Source organism: Salmo trutta, chromosome 14 (genome assembly GCF_901001165.1).
Source record: "Salmo trutta chromosome 14, fSalTru1.1, whole genome shotgun sequence".
In the NCBI taxonomy this organism is placed as follows: domain Eukaryota; kingdom Metazoa; phylum Chordata; class Actinopteri; order Salmoniformes; family Salmonidae; genus Salmo; species Salmo trutta.
In genome coordinates, this window is record NC_042970.1 from 46,900,386 (window position 1) to 46,918,619 (window position 18,234).

General features: G+C 42.6%; 1 protein-coding gene across 1 annotated transcript in view; it reads left to right on the forward strand.

Annotated features, from left to right (window-relative positions):
* Positions 1–18,234, forward strand: part of slc2a9l2 (solute carrier family 2 member 9, like 2) — a 223,079-nt gene that overhangs the window by 24,128 nt on the left and 180,717 nt on the right. The window contains exon 4 of the mRNA XM_029776210.1: positions 11,215–11,375. Within this exon, the coding sequence (XP_029632070.1) occupies positions 11,215–11,375 (161 nt within the window). The remainder of the gene's footprint in view (positions 1–11,214; positions 11,376–18,234) is intronic.

Genomic DNA, 18,234 nt, shown 5'->3' on the forward strand with positions numbered 1-18,234 from the left:
CATACTCTATATAAAGTACTTCCATTCATTTTTTTCAACTGGTACCCGGGGACCTTCAGACGATTCTTTTAAGGCCTGTGGGCGTCCTAGAGCAAAACTACCAACACGTACGTGTTCGTGAGAGTCGCACGATTGCAAATATTAGTGTGTAGCCCAAACGGTTCAGATGCTACAGACAGATGTTGGCAGATCGGCTGTACCGACTTCAGACGGTATTCTTCTGCTATTTATTCTGTTACCAATAATATTTACATGCTAATAGTCTCTTCTGATTACAGTTATTATGTATTTTAACTAAATTGAATCTTATCTTCCAAAATGTAAAGAGATATACAGTGTGCATTGAGTGAATTTTGGAAAAATATCTTGGTTCCTTTCTCAACATAGCAATGTGTATTCAAAGAGGACTCGGACCACAAAATAGATGACGTGAACTGGCAAAAGTCAGGAAAAAAGTCAGAATTCAAAGGCAAGGGCAGTGAATACATGGACTGGTCTAATAGACTAGACGTAACATAGTAAACTTAAATCCGGGACACTCAAATGAGTATGATATGTTATGTTTGGTATGGTTACATAAGATAGATGGTTACTTAAAACCTCTTTAAATGTAATGGCAAAATGTAGATTTTGTGTCAGATGTGGTCATGGGAAATGTCCAAGTTTCCCTAAACCTCTCCAAAGTGTTGTTTGTCTGTAAATGTGATAATTCCAGTGCTATTACATATTTGCAATCCATAAATGCTATTTGTTCAGTATAAAAACACAATTTCTACCATATCAACCTCACTCAAACATTGTGGTGGTGTTATGGGGTATCAAGGGTACGTTCGAGTGTCCTTTCAACCTCTCCAAATTGTCCGAATGTGGTAATTGCGCTGTTTTTGCACACTGGATGTGCCTAAAAGTTATTGTTCACTATAAAAACAAATTTTCTACAAAAACAACCTCTCGCAAACATTGTGGTGGTGTCTGGGGACATACAGAACATATGGATAACTACAGTGTGTAAGCAGGCAACATCATATTTTTGATACGCAAAGATATATTCACTCGGTGGACATTCGATGTTGCCATTAAGTCATACATCATCAGATAACATTGACCAAATCGAAGCTTACCTTGTAAGATATTTGGTGAAAACGTTGTGTAAAATAAACATTCTGACTCTCGGGGCTGGTGATCAATAACGGTAGGTCACAGGCAGACAAATAAGCTATCCTCATGATCTGTGGAGTCCCGGCTTTCGGCGTGTATCAACGTGGAGTCCCGGCTTTTGGTGTCTATCAACGTATTACGTGTTAATTTTGTTTGTTTCACTACGCTAACCGGAATGTAGGTAGCAGCCATCTTGAAATGAGGTCATCGGCTCGGCCTTCCCTTATAAATTTGTATGGCCATATATGATAGTAAGTCATACCAAAGATTTGAAGGCACCGATCAATTGCGAAGATACACAGCTTTCCGCAGACACCCTGCTTTTGCAGATAGGGGCTACCGTTCTCATACCAGACTGAAATGGAAAAAAATCAAATAGGGTCCTCAAATATGGGGACTTTACATTTAGGAGGTTTAAGGCTGAAATTAAAGTAGGGTGGTTGGTCGGGGTGGATGGGTAGGCATATTTATTTAACCTTTATTTAACTAGGTAAGTCAGTTAAGAACAAATTCTTATTTACAATGACGGCCTACCCCGGCCAAACCTGGACTACGCTGGGCCAATTGTGCGCTGCCCTCTGGGACTCCCAATCACAGCCGGATGTGATTCATCCTGGATTCAAACCAGGGAATGCTGTGAACCCTCTTGCACTGAGATGAAGTGCCTTAGACCGCTGCGCCACTCGGGAGCATATAATGTGACCGTCTAGCAACCCAAAGGTTGCTGGTTACATAAGTTCACATCTCATCAAGGACAACTTTAGCATTTCAGCTAATTAGCAACTTTTCAACTACTTTTTTGCTACTTTGCAACTACTTAGCATGTTAGCTGACCCTTCCTCTAACCCTACCCCTTTTAGCTAACCCTTCTCCTAACCCTAACCCTTTTAGCTAACCCTTCTCCTAACCCTAACCCTTTTAGCTCTCCCTTCTAACCCTTTAACCCTAACCCATAACCTAGCTAAGCTGGAATTCGTAACATATTATACGTTTAGCAAATTCGCAACTTTGTACATTTAGAAAATTCGTCACATATAATATGGATTGTAATTCCTAACATATCATATGAAATGGATTATGGGCATCCACAAATGAATACATACCTTACCATACAAAAAGTAATATATCATACTAAAAGGATTTACGTACAGAATAATACGACATGCTCTGAGACCAGGTTGGAATACAAAGAGTTGAGTTATTTTGCTTCTTTTTTTTTTATCCCAAAGTTCACTTTAAAGAGGACGTTTACATACACTTAGGTTGGAGTCATTAAAATTCGTTTTTCAACCACTCCACATATTTCTTGTTAACAAACTATAGTTTTGGCAAGTCGGTTAGGACATCTACTTTGTGCATGACACAAGTAATTTTTCCAACAATTGTTTAGACAGATTATTTCACTTATAATTCACTGTATCACAATTCCAGTGGGTCAGAAGTTTACATACACTAAGTTGACTGTGCCTTTAAACAGCTTGGAAAATGCCAGAAAATGATGTCATGGCTTTAGAAGCTTCTAATAGGCTAATTGACATCATTTGAGTCAATTGGAGGTGTACCTGTGGATGTATTTCAAGGCCTACCTTCAAACTCAGTGCCTCTTTGCTTGACATCATGGGAAAATCAAAAGAAATCAGTCAAGACCTCAGAAAAAAAATGTAGACCTCGACAAGTCTGGTTCATTCTTGGGAGCAATTTCCAAACGCCTGACGGTACCACGTTCATCTGTACAAACAGTAGTGCACAAGTATAAACACCATGGGACCACGCAGTCATCATACCGCTCAGGAAGGAGACGTGTTCTGTCTCCTAGAGATGAATGTACTTTGGTGTGAAAAGTGCAAATCAATCCTAGAACAACAGCAAAGGACCTTGTGAAGATGCTGGAGGAAACAGGTACAAAAGTATCTATAGCCACAGTAAAATGAGTCCTATATCGACATAACCTGAAAGGCCGCTCAGCAAGGAAGAAGCCACTGATCCAAAACCGCCATAAAAAAGCCAGACTACGGTTTGCAACTGCGCATGGGGACAAAGATCATACTTTTTGGAGAAATGTCCTCTGGTCTGATGAAACAAAAATAGAACTGTTTGGCCATAATGACCATCGTTATGTTTGGAGGAAAAAGGCGGATGCTTGCAAGCCGAAGAACACCATCCCAACCGTGAAGCGCGGGGGTGGCAGCATCATGTTGTGGGGATGCTTTGCTGCAGGAGGGACTGGTGTACTTCACAAAATAGATGGCGTCATGAGGAAGCAAAATTATGTGGATACATTGAAGCAACATCTCAAGACATCAGTCAGGAAGTTAATGCTTGGTCGCAGATGGGTCTTCCAAATGGACAATGACCCCAAGCATACTTCCAAAGTTGTGGCAAAATGGCTTAAGGACAACAAAGTCAAGGTATTGGCGTGGCCATCAAAAAGCCCTGACCTTAATTCTACAGAAAATGTGTGGGCAGAACTGAAAAAGCGTGTGCGAGCAAGGAGGCCTACAAACCTGACTTAGTTACACCGGTTCTGTCAGGAGGAGTGGGCCAAAATTCACCCAACTTATTGTGGGAAGCTTGTGGAAGGCTACCCGAAATGTTTGACCCTAGTTAATCTATTTAAAGGCAATACTACCAAATAATAATTGAGTGTATGTAAACTTCTGACCCACTGGGAATGTGATAAAAGCTGAAATAAATAATTCTCTCTACTATTATTCTGACATTTCACATTCTTAAAATAAAGTCGTGATCCTTACTGACCTAAGACAGGGAATTTTTACTAGGATTAAATGTCAGGAATTGTGAAATTTTCGGTTTAAATATACTTGGCTAAGGTGTATGTAAACTTTCGACTTCAACTGTATATATATATATATATATAAGAGGACTACGTGTGAAAACCCTAAGAGTGTACAGAAACAGCTGAGGAGGGTTGCCACTTTGTTCACCCTGTCCAATTAGGCACCACCAACCCTTCTGAGCTCCTTTCGTTCCCTTTCATGAATGCTTTAATAAATGCACTTTCACAGGAGGTTGCTGATGGGTGAATGGCTCATAATAATGGCCGGAACTGTGCAAATGGAATGGCATCACACACCTGGAAACCATGTGTTTGATGTTTTTGATACCATTCCAATGATTCCTCTCCAGTCATTACCACGAGCCCGTTCTCCCCAATTAAGGTGCCACCAACCTCCTGTGTTGCACTCTAATGTTGAACGTAATGTCCTGTCATGTGGGCTATTAATGTACCCGATGACCACAAATTCTCCTCTGGAAAGTTTCTTCCAAGTATCTTGACTTTATTCTAATCAAATCTAAATTATAGATGGAAAGTTCAGAAAATAATCTCCCTCTCCGTCTGGAGCCGTTTTGGGTTTTTGAGAAATTGTTCTGATGTATTTGACCACAAAACTCCAGAAGTGAGATTTTCAGAGAGACTAGAATCTAGCAGAGGGAGGTGAGTGGGAAAAGCTATTTTTCCGGAGGACATCAATTCCATAACAACCTGTGTCTTAGAGACAGATCATGATTGATAAGTATTTTGTTGTAAATGAGATACCTAGATATTACAAGTAAAATACAACAAAAAAGGCGAGGCTTATGGAGCAACAGTTTTTACAATCATGCATACTACAGTTGAAGTCGGAAGTTTATATACACCTTAGCCAAATACATTTAAACTCAGTTTTTCACAATTCCTGACATTTAATCCTAGTAAAAAATCCCTGCCTTAGGTCAGTTAGGATCACCACTTTATTTTAAGAATGTGAAATGTCAGAATAATAGTCGAAAGAATGATTCATTTCAGCTTTTATTTCTTTCATCACATTCCCAGTGGGTCAGAAGTTTATATACACTGAGTTAGTATTTGGTAGTATTGCCTTTAAGGCTACTATTGCTGAACTGGACACTAAAATTGAGAGCACCATTCGAACGGTCGCCTCGCAGGGCCAGAGTATTGTGGACCTTGAGAAAGCTTCTGAATTCAACGCTGGTAGGATCGACGAGTTAGAGAAGCTATGCACGTCATTGCAGGATAGTGTGCAGAGGCTTTCTGTGAAAGTGGTCGACCTGGAGGGCGATCCAGACGTCATAACCTTCGCGTTGTTGGTCTGGCAGAGGGGTGGAGGCGGGCTCTCGCCCCACCAACTTCTTCGCCAAGCTATTGAAGGATGCAATGGGAACAGATGTTTTGGCTTCAGATTCCCAACTGGACAGTGCACATCGCGCCCTTGTCCCAGTGCCTCGACCGGGCCAACGTCCTCGCCCAGTAATCATCTGTTGTCACAGTTTCAAGACTAAGGATCTTATCCTGTGCGAGGCTCGAATGAGGGGCAACCTGTTACATAAAGGGCACCCCTTCCGTGTATATGAGGATTATGCGCCCAATGTGGCAAAGCACCGCGCCGGCTACAGAGATGTCATGACCAAACTCTACAAACTCCATCTTCACCCAGCCTTGCTCTTCCCTGCAAGACTAAGAATTACCCTGCCTTCCGGGGAGAAGATTAGGCTCTCCTCGGTTTTGGACGCAGAGAAGTTTATCCAGGAATATACGCCAATCCCCCGTACAGGTTAGAGTGCCTTGTCATTGTGTGTTAGGGTCTGCTCATGGACTCGAACCCATACTATACCATAACGGGTGAAACCGTACTAAACGGTCTCAACAAGGGCTGCCGAACATGTAACACGCTGAGCTGAACAATGGAGGGCGGTCAGAGCTCTCATTTAACGTTAATTCCACTTTAATTCCGACTGGGTTCAGGGCGATGCCTGTTTGGGAGGCCTTCCAGGTCTGATCATTGACACTTTCGGATGGATATACTTATATTCCCCCATTTTTTGTTTTGTTTCGTTATTTATTTTTCAATTCTTACATTATTCCTATTACCATACCATTTATTTATTGCTTCCGGGGATCTAGGGGGTGATGGCTGGGAAGGGGCAGACGTAGACACCTGGATAGCAAGTTGATGTTTTGTGCTGTTCTGCCTTTGTCATAGCCTGGCCGGCTCTCACGATTAGATTCCCACCAGACCCCAAATCTACTAATAATATGCATATTCTAGTTTCTGGGCCAGAGTAGTAACCTGTTTAAATTGGGTACGTTTTTCATCCGGCTGTGAAAATATTGCCCCCTAGCCCAGACAGGTTAAATTGTTTAATTTGGGTCAAACGTTTCGGGTAGCCTTCCACAAGCCTCCCACAATAAGTTGGGTGAATTTTGGCCCATTCCTCTTGACAGCGCTGGTGTAACTGAGTCAGGTTTGTAGGCCTCCTTGCTCGCACACGCTTTTTCAGTTCTGCCCACAAATTTTCTATGCGATTGAGGTCAGGGCTTTGCAATGATCATGAGAATGGTGAGGAATCAGCCCAGAACTACACGGGAGGATCTTGTCAATGATCTCAAGGCAGCTGGGACCATAGTCACCAAGAAAACAATTGGTAGCACACTACGCCGTGAAGGAATGAAATCCTGCAGCGCCCGCAAGGTTCCCCTGCTCAAGAATACATATACATGCCCGTCTGAAGTTTGCCAATGAACATCTGAATGACTCAGAGGACAACTGGTGAAAGTGTTGTGGTCAGATCAGACCAAAATGGAGCTCTTTGGCATCAACTCAACTCGCCGTGTTTGGAGGAGGAGGAATGCTGCCTATGACCCCAAGAACACCATCTCCACCGTCAAACATGCAGGACAACTTCACCGCATCAAAGGGACGATGGACGGGGCCATGTACCGTCAAATCTTGGGTGAGGACCTCCTTCCCTCAGCCAGGGCATTGAAAATGGGTCGTGGATGGGTATTCCAGCATGACAATGACCCAAAACACACGGCCAAGGCAACAAAGGAGTGGCTCAAGAAGAAGCACATTAAGGTCCTGGAGTGGCCTAGCCAGTCTCCAGACCTTAATCCCATAGAAAATCTGTGAAGGGAGCTGAAGGTTCGAGTTGCCAAACGTCAGCCTCGAAACCTTAATGACTTGGTGAAGATCTGCAAAGAGGAGTGGGACAAAATCCCTCCTGAGATGTGTGCAAACCTGGTGGCCAACTACAAGAAACGTCTGACCTCTGATTGCCAACAAGGGTTTTGCCACCATGTACTAAGTCATGTTTTGTAGAGGGGTCAAATACTTATTTCCCTCATTAAAATGCAAATCAATTTATAACATTTCTGACATGCGTTTTTCTGGATATTTTTGTTGTTATTCTGTCTCTCACTGTTCAAATAAACCTACCATTAAAATTTTTGACTGATCCTTTCTTTGTCAGTGGGCAAACGTACAAAATCAGCAGGGGATCAAATACTTTTTTCCCCCACTGTATCTGCCTCACTCTCATAGAAATAAGTAGTACTGCTAGGGTTTACACAGTCAAATGTAACACAACTACGTTTTTAATAAGGAACTGTACAAATGATACATTTGCTACATCAATATTAAAAATATATATTAATTAGTTCATTACTCCAGTCTGAGCTCAAAATGACTGCTATGGCATTTGTCCTTCCGCATCACAATTTATTTGGCTAATTGGATCCTGAGCAGTCTTATGGTCCCCAGACAAATGCAGTCTTGGTCTCCCACCCTGTATCTAAATCCAGTTAGCCGTCTGTGTCCCTCCAACACATTCTTAACATACATTTTTATATACTCACAAATTAGTGAATATAGTTCAGCTAATTATAGTCCAGACACTCACGCGTGCGCACACACACACACACACACACACACACACACACACACACACACAGTTAATAGAAATCACTTGGGCTGGTTAGACTTCCCAATAAACCAGCTTTGCATGCGTTTCCCTTTCATGTTCCCTTCAGGTGTGGACTGTGTGTGAGAGTTTGAAGTTAGCATCCACAGACGATGAACCTGCAGGCCTCCAGAAGCCAAGCTGGTCATCTGGTTCAATGGCCAAGGAAGTCTTCCTTTTGGGATGGAAGGTTGTAGGATAAGAAAGTGAGAGAGAGCCAGAGACAGACCGGAGACTTGGAGTTGAGCTTTGAAAATAGTGAAATGCCTGACAGTCAGCAGAGGTGAATAGGTTGACTTAAATACATTTTTTGTTCACATTTCAAGTGTAGATTGCTCTGTCGAAGGCCAAGAGGCCGACACGTAAGCTTTAATTAAATAAGTGATACAACCGGGTTTCTCTTTTCTTTGAAGTTATAGCATTATTCTCAAAGCACCTGAAGTGAGAGAACTCAAATGTGCAAGTGCTTTTTTGAATTTTAAGTCTAAATTGGGTGAGTGTACACATATGTGAATTCATCCATAATTGCTGTCTAGATGTCCTGGTTCATATTTTTCTAAATTTACAGCGTTGGGTTGTAATTTGAAATACTTGCTACACCAGAAGTTAATGGTTATACGGTGGAGGAATGTATATGAGGGGGTAAATTAAGGGTGGATATGAGCCATGTGCTTTCGAGAGTTACTAAGTGAGGGAATAAGGCAATCGCATGGTTGCGGTCACTGATAAGGGTGGATAGCTGTGGATTAGTGATGAGAGTTGGGAAGCAAGTTCAGGGAGTGAGTGATTTAATCAATAAACGAAACATAATACAAAACAAGAAACACGAACAACGCACAGACATGAAACAGAAACAATGACGCCTGGGGAAGGAACCAAAAGGAGTGACATATATAGGGCAGGTAATCAAGGTGGTGATAGAGTCCAGGTGAGTGTCAATGCGTGTAACGATGGTGACAGGTGTGCGCCATAACGAGCAGCCTGGTGACCTAGAGGCCGGAGAGGGAGCACATGTGACAGTACCCCCTCCCCGACGCGCTGCTCCAGCCGCAGGACACCGACCAAGATGACAATCCCGGGGATCAGGAGCGGACCGGTCACCTCTGCTAAGGCGCGGGAAGCTGTCGCTCCAGCTGGAGCGAAGGAGCATGGCGACCTAGAGCGCTGGAGAGAGGTGCATACTTGACAGTACCCCCTCCCCGGCGCGTTCGGCTCCAGCCGCAGGACGCCAACCACAGGGACGATCCCGGGAAACAGGAGCAGACCGGTCGCTTCCACTGAGGCACAGAAACCTGACGAACCGGCTGAGGCATGAGAGTCTGATGAGCCGGCTGAGACCTCCCCGGCTTCCTCGGGAACCTGTTCACCCAGCCGAGGCATGGGAGCCCGCCGAACCCGCCGAGGCATGGGAGCCCGCCCAGGCATAGGAGCCCGTCGAGGCAGGGGAACCCATCGAACCCACCGAGGCATGGGAATCCGACAAGACGGCTTGAGGCCTCCCAGGTTGCTCCAGTTCTGACACCCAGACGGACATCACCTCCAAAACAAAAAAACACTCCCTGATGCTTCCCTTTGGGGAGGCATCGTTCTGTAATGAGTGTGCTGAGAGTCGGGAAGCAAGTTCAGGGAGTGAGTTATCCTCTTTGGGGTAGGTCAACATCCGGTGAAATTGCAGAATGCGAAATTCAAATTACAAAAATTGTAATATTAAACATTCATGAAAATACAAGTGTCATACATCATTTAAAAGCTTAACCTCTTGTTAATTCAGCCGCTTTGTCAGATTTCAAAAAGGCTTTACGGCAAAAGCACACCATGTGATTATCTGAGGACAGCGCCACGCACACAAAAGCATTACATACATTTTCCAACCATGCAGAGGTGTCACGAAAGTCAGAAATAGCGATAAAATAAATCACTTACCTTTGAAGATCTTCATCTGGTTGCAATCACAAGGGTCCCAGCTACATAACAAATGGTCATTTTGTTCGATAAAGTCCTTCTTCATATCCCCAAAAAGTCAGTTTAGTTGGCGTGCTTGACTCAGCAATCTACCGGTTTCCCTCGTTCAAAATACATACAAATGAATCCCGTAAGTTACCAATAAATCTCGTCCAAACAAGTCAAACAACGTTTCTAATCAATCCTCAGGTACCCTAATATGTAAATAAACGATACAATTTAAGACAGAGAATAGTATGTTCATTACCGGAGATAAATAACGAGTGCGTGCTTTCATCCACGCGCATGAAAACACTACAGCCAAAATGGGAGCCACTTACAAAAACTACAAAATCTAGCTCATTTTTCAAAAATAAGCCTGGAACTCTTTCTAATGACTTGACATCTAGTGGAAGCCCTAGGAACTGCAATCTGGGAGGTATTCCTTTTATATTCCCAAAGAGAGCCATTATAATCAGTGGTGAGCTCAATAACAAAACAAATTCCGGATGGATTCTCCTCGGGTTTTCACCTGCCATATCAGTTCTGTTTATACTCAGACATTATTTTAACAGTTTTAGAAACTTTAGAGTGTTTTCTATCCAATACTACCAATTATATGCATATCCTAGCTTCTGGGCCTGAGTAACAGGCAGTTTACTTTGGGAACCTCATTCATCCAAACTTCCGAATACTGCCCCCTACCCCGAAGAAGTTATTTAATCAATAAACGAAACATAATTCAAAACAAGAAACATGAAGAACGCACAGACATGAAACAGAAACAATGACGCCTGGGGAAGGAACCAAAGGGAGTGACATATCTAGGGCAGGTAATCAAGGAGTTGATGGCGTCCAGGTGAGTGTCATTATGCGCTTAACGATGGTGACAGGTGTGCGCCATAACGAGTAGCCAGGTGACCTAGAGGCCCGAGAGGGAGCACACGTGACAATTGAGTAATGGGGGCCGAGGTCAGGTCAGGTCACACGAAGGGAGAAGGAACAGTTTATTACACACATCACTTAACTTCCTGCCTAGCAACAAAGATGTAATGTTTAGAGAAAAGGAGGAGACTCCGCCTAAAGTGCGGTGTAAATACTTGTGCTGGTGAGAACGTCTTTGTCTTTTCAGCTGTCTGACCCATTGGGTGAATAAACTTGGTTTGAGCTTTTCCTAGTTGTCCGTTAGTTTTTACTGTTTATTTAGAACCTAACAACAGCATGGACCTTGAACGGTTACGCAAACATTACCTTGAAATCGGATGGAAAAACAAGCATTTTAATAATTGTGTGAATAATGACAAAAATATTTTTGCTGAGATGCTGACTTCCTTCCTCTTCCTCCCTGTACAGTATATAAAGAAATTTTACAACCAGACATGGACGGAGCGCTACGGAGAACCCATAGGAGCAGACATGGTCACCATGCTATGGTCCATCACAGTCTCCATATTTGCTATTGGGGGCCTACTTGGAGCGCTCTGCGTCACGTTGCTCACGAAACTCATTGGAAGGTAAGTTGGAACACACCTATGATAAGCATTAAAAGAAGAGGTTTGCTGACATAGATATCAATGCATACATATAAATGAACATTTCAGCATACGTATTTCCCTGCACGGCTCCGTTGTTAAGAAAATGAACCATTGGTAAGGTAGCGCAGAGGCTTGCAGTGAATTAGGTCCAGTATGGATGATAAGTGCTTCTGGCATTGTCTGATGAAGGATCTTTTGAGGTGGGAGTATATGACGGAATGTTGACAAGTGAACTTCTGAATGTCTATTAGAGTTTCCCGGTGTGAGTAAAAGGCCTGAACATAGCTTTATCTTATCTTTATCTTATTTTTTTTGTGCGACAACACTCACCACACTATTGGCAATTGAAGCGAGAGGAGGTGTTGGCATATATGTTCAACCCTTCCCCCATCTGTTCTTCAGTTTTCTTCCCTCCCTGTCGTTTTTCTCTCTTAGCATTTCAGTGAGCGAACCTTTAGTGGTCAGGACGCATGTAGACAGACAGACAGACAGACAGACGTCACGGTAGATGGAACATGGCAGGAAGAGCTGAGTGCTGACAGCCTAAGGATTCCAGCAGGCCTGTGCATGGGTGATTCCCTCTAATGGATGCTCCACAGGCCCCCCATGGAGCCAGACACCACTAAATCCACTCCAGGCACCTCTAAATCCCTCACAAGGATACTTGCCAGCCAAGCGGATTCCAATAGACGTTTCTGTCTTTTGATGTCACTAGGGATCCTTCAGTTGGTGTAATTTCCCAATGAGCGTCCCAAATCAGCGCTTTATGGTCGCTATATAGTAATCAGATTTTGAAACATATCAAAGGAATTAAATGTTGATTTCAGCCCTTGAGAAGCCACACAAAAATAAACACTGAGTCCATATTCCCTCCTCCGGGGAGAGAAATGTGTAAAGTAAATTTAACATGAAGCCTCCATTAACTGAATACAGCTTCAGGCCTCAGTTCCCCATTCCCTCTCTCTTCTCATCGGAGATACTGGTGGGTCTGTGAAACATTCCAGAATTGCTTAATTTTAGCAGCGTGAATTAGGGTTTCTGAATTTGAATGACCTGTAGCCTATTTATTTCTGTGCTCCAGTCAATAAAGCTCCAAGTCAATAACAGAAACGGTATTTGCGTCAGTCAATTACCTATAGCCTACTCCAAATGACATAATGGACCTACATAGCATACTAAAGGTTTCAACCCTTCTTGTTCACAGACAAGTTTTCACTGAACTTTATTAACTCGGTCCATGCGGCTCACTCCCATTGTAGCAATGCAGCTGCTTAGCTACAACTACTTCTCCTGGTGCGGACATATTAGCACACTGCGGCCCATAATGATTCTGAGAGTTTGATGCCCCCTGTTGCAGCTCTTGACATTGGTGGAGAGTGATAACATAGACTCTAGAGGCGCGTTGATATCGGCAAGATATCGTTCAATTTTTGCCCTCCCTGATTTGTGGCCCAAGTGATTGAGCAGTAAAGACTACTGCATGTGGTAATAGAAGCTGTAGATAATAGTCCCTTTGTGGCTTCTTTATACCTCCCACTCATCACTGAAATGTTACTTAGAGACCATTAGGGGATGACCGTAAAAGATGTGACTGTTTATGATGTAAGCAATAGTCTTAACCTTACCATACATCATCCTTAATAGCCTTAGGATGAGATTCATAAATACATTCATTTATCATATGACTAATACAACCTGACTTGATTACTTTCTGCATGGCCTAAAATGAGTCGATGAATGAGACAGCGACATAATATATGATTAGGAATACAAAATGGTTGCTTTAAGATGGAATTGTAAACGAGGAAATCAAGTGTGACGACCAATGTGAAATGACAGAGTGGCAAAATGTGGCACTTGACATTTTACGTTATTTTCTGGTTGTACACTGGTTTTCTGGCATGTAGAGCGGCGGTTTTACAGGCTCCTGACCAATTTGTATATATTTTTTTGCGCTGATGTTGTTTTTTACATAATGTTTCCACCATTGTTTCCTTTGAACGAAAAGAGCTTCTGGACACCTCGATTTGGATAAAGAATTCTACTTCAATGACTCGGCCATGCAGGACATACTGCTCACCCGGGACCAGCCCCTAACCCCCGACACTCGGGGGGGCACCTTGATGAAACTATGGTGACCAGTGAATAAACCGCCTCTACCCTCTTTTCAGTTGGGGAATCACTGGAGAACAAACTATATGAGCTCCATTCGAGACTATCCTATCAATGGCACCTGAAGAACTGTAATATACAATGCTTCACAGAGTCTTGGCTGAATAAGGACATGGTGAAATATAAATCAACCAGTTTTTTCTATGCATCGGAATGACAGAACGGCAGCGTCTCGTAAACTCAAGGGCAGGGGTGTGTGTCTCTTTGTTAAAAACAACTGGTGCACAATCTATATTAAATATGTTTACCCAAAATCCAGAAACACCCAAGTGATTCCGTACATTGAAACTAGTTCAGTGGAGTTTGCTCTCGCTCTCCCTGAAGTGCAGTACTGAAACAGCTGCAAAAATGGGTCATGTGATTCGTGACGTTGCTGGATGCAGGCCCCTCTGCTCTGTTGCAAGTGAATTCATGATTTAGAAATCTCCGATGTGTGGACAAATGTGTTTTATTGAAAGCGTATGGCCGAATTAGCTATTTCTGTCAAGTTCAATCAGTTTTGAGTCAGGAAATGTGTACTTTTCCACTGAGAACATTTGTGATTATTTTATATCATTATTTTATGTAGCCAACTGCCGCAGCAGCGGAGATGGGTAACAACTGCGCATGTGCACTCTCAGGGAATCCCTGCTACTTCGAAACTGCAAGTTATGCCCTTATTCACAGATGTACTTTTTTGGGCGGAGAAGTGAAGACAGCGTTACACATCAATTATACAAAGTAAACAAAAACCTACTAATATGTCTGACGATTAAATAATCGCGAGGGATGAAGAAATGCTACCGGAGGGGCGCCGATGGAGTTATCGAACCATATTTATTTAAGCCTGAGTATTTGGACAAAGAATTGAGGCAAATTGACCTTCAGATGGCCGCTGCCCTCTAGCCACCAGTAGCTGCAGCAGTAGCTAGACCACAGCCCCAGCCCACCCCTGGATCAACACAGACTGGTGGTGCAGTTGTGGCAATTGCGCTCTAATTCCGCGATTGAGGAATGTTTGTGCTGCAGAGAATTTGAATATGTGACTGCAATTCTTACAGTAATAGAGGAATGTAATGATGATGAGGAGCAGTTAGTTTACTTTTGCAACAAACCCATTTGTGGGTTTATGTTTTCACATTAGCCCATAACACTATATAGCCTACAGTATGTTTTTTTTTAATCACATTTTGGGGATAATATTCTGCAATGTAAAGTGACTCAATGTCTATTGTCTCTCAACTGTCATAAATATATGGAGCACATATGCTAACCTGTAGAGCTCCTAGGCCTATATGTCTACATGATATGGTGCAATGGTAATAACACAATAAGAACACCTTGAACGTCAAGAATCAGGCTACCTACCTCTGCACGCTTGCTTTGTCGCTTTCTCTTCTCAAATACGTCTTTGTATTGTGGCACTGCGCCAGATCCAGTCCATGGAAATACAGTAGCAACAGCTGTATCTTTCGGTTGTCTGTCCCCATCGTTTCAGATCGCATATCTCGTTCGTATGCCTCGTCGCTGAAGTGCTTGCTACACACATGCAGCGAAGCAGGGTTGGCTGCAGTAGTATACCAGTAAGATATGAGTTGAAGTTAGAAAATAAGTAGGACATCATCTACCCTCTAAAAACTCTTTCAATTAACCCAAACATACGATACCAGGATTTTTAGTTTTTCTATTAAGCAAAATGCAGATTAATCTACACAAGCTCTTACTCAAGGGCAGATTGGAACATAATGTTTTTTGGGCTGAAAAGTAATTTTCTTTCTCCGAGGTCTGTGGACCAATTCCACTCCTCGAGATCTAATTTCGGTAAAAGTATGATGAGTTCGCAAGGTTGGGGATTGTTGTGCTCAGTGTCATTTAGTCAGTGCCTGGACTGCAGTGTCGATGCCCCTGCTACCCTCTTTTACCTCATTCCAAAGAATCTATTTACTTAACTGTCCTTGACTTGAGGTTCATAGATGTTGAATTGCATGCATTGAAGCAAACAATTTTGGACGAAGCGTTTGTGTTTAAAGAACTGTTTGGCCAGAGAGACTGAGATTCTTATTAGATAAAACCGTGAGATTACACCTTTTTGAGAATGTCCAAATGCAATTACATTCTTTTGAGAGGAAAAGAAAGAAAGGTTGAGATTGGGAAACCTATCCAGATGAGATTTAGCATGCCTCGTACCAAAGGGTGGATGAGAGGCTTGTGGAAAATCCTTTCCTGTAATACAAGTCGTGACCGTAGTCATGAAGAGATGTATATTTATTTTGTATTTTCTGTGTCTGTGTGTGTGTGTGTGTGTGTGTATGTGTGTGTATACACACTAATGTTCAAACGTTTGGGGTCACATAGAAATGTCCATCTTTTTGAAAGAAAAGCAAAACATTTTGTCCTTTAAAATGACATAAAATTGATCAGAAATACAGTGTAGACATTGTTAATGTTGTAAATGACTATTGTAGCTGGAAACTGAAGCTGGATTTTTAATGGAATATCTACATAGGCGTAATGAAGCTGCCAGTTGAGGACTTGTGAGGCGTCTCTTTCTCAAACTAGACACTAGAATGTACTTGTCCTCTTGCTCAGTTGTGCACTGGGGCCTCGCACTCCTCTTTCTATTCTGGTTACGACATGATTCCATATGTGCTATTTCATAGGACTTTATTGTTTTTGCGACTGCATTTGAAGATATTTCTGTATTGATTGACCTTCATGTCTTAAAGTGCTAACACTTTTGTTCTTAACAGACTTGCCTAGTTAAATAAAAAATAATTGTCATAGTTTTGATGTCTTCACTATTATTCTACAATGTATAAAATAGTAAAAATAAAGAAAAAACCTGGAATGAGTAGGTGTGTCCAAGCTTTTGACTACTACTGTATGTACCCTAGTGGTTAGAGCGTTGGGCCAGTAACCGAGAGGTTGCGAGATCGAATCCCCGAGCTCACAAGGTAAAAATCTGTTGTTCTGCCCCTGAACAAGGCGGTTAACCCACTTTTCCTAGGCCGACATTGTAAATTAGAATTGGTTCTTAACTGACTTGCCTATTTAAATCAAAAATATATGTATACATACACTATATGACCAAAAGTATGTGGACACCTGCTCATCAAACATCTCATTTCAAAATCATGGGCATTAATATGGAGTTGGTCCCCCTTTGCTGCTATAACAGCCTCCACTCTTCTGTGAAGGCTTTCCACTAGACGTTGGAACATTGCTGAGGGGAATTGCTTCCATTCAGCCACAAGAGCATTAGTGAGGTCGGGCACTGATGTTGGGCGATTAGCCTGGCTCGCAGTCCTCCTCCACCAAAATGTACAGTTGTCACTATGCATTCGGGCAGAAAGCGTTTTCCTGCCTCCGCCAAACCCAGATTTCTCTGTCGGACTGCCAGATGGTGAAGCGTGATTCATCACTCACTGCTCCAGAGCAAAGGTTATGGCTGAAATAGCCAAATCCGCAAATTTGAAGGGGTGTCCACGTACGTTTGTATATATAGTGTACCTGCTTACACTTGTCACTACTACCAGCAATAAAGTTATTGCATTATGTTTTCCTACCTATAGTATCCAGCTTTTCCTGGTGGATAATATCAGACAGGCAGCAACATGGTTTAATCTGCTTTGTGTCATTGTTTTGTGCAGCCACGTCTTTAACCTCCTGAGGGCACTAAAGCTCCTTTCTGCTTCAGAGGACATGTATAATAAGTAGCAACCTGACCAGAGCTTCAATATCTGTGAATTAGCCACAAACTTTTACTGGCAGTCCTCTTAGAATTTGTGCTGTATGTGCACTAGAACTGAGTGAGCAGTTGAGTAAAAACATGGGCAGTTGCACTGCAAGAGAGTGGGCATTAACCTCAGACTCTATTGTAGATATACACCCAATCTGTTCAGTGTCCCACATTAAAAAATGCTGTAGTATTCACTGTAGTGTTTTTGCTGACTAAAGTCTACAAAAACACTACAGTGAATACTGTAGTATGTACTGTAGTATACTGTATTATAGTATTGCATTTTCAGTTAACTGTGGTATAAATACTGTAGTAAAAGAAAAGTAGTGTACATATACTAAACTCAGCAAAATAATAATTGTCCTCACTGTCAACTGCGTTTATTTTCAGCAAACTTAACATGTGTAAATATTTGTATGAACATAGCAAGATTCAACAACTGAGACATAAACTGAACAAGTTCCACAGACATGTGACTAACAGAAATGGAATAATGTGTCCCTGAACAAAGGGGGGTCAAAATCAAAAGTAACAGTCAGTATCTAGTGGACTGCACCAGATTTGCCAGTTCTTGCTGTGAGACGTTACCCCAATCTTACACCAAGGCACCTGCAAGTTCCCGGACATTTCTGGGGGGAATGGCCCAAGCCCTCACCTTCCGATCCAATAGGTCCCAGACGTGCTTAATGGGATTGAGATCTGGGTTCTTCGCTGGCCATGGCGGAACACTGACATTCCAGTCTTGCAGGAAATCATGCACAGAACGAGCAGTATGGCTGGTGGCATTGTCATTCTGGAGGGTCATGTCAGGATGAGCCTGCAGGAAGGGTACCACATGAGGGAGGATGATGTCTCCCCTGCAACGCACAGCGTTGAGTTTGCCTGCAATGACAACAAGCTCAGTCCGATGATGCTGTGACACATCGCCCCAGACCATGACGGACCCTC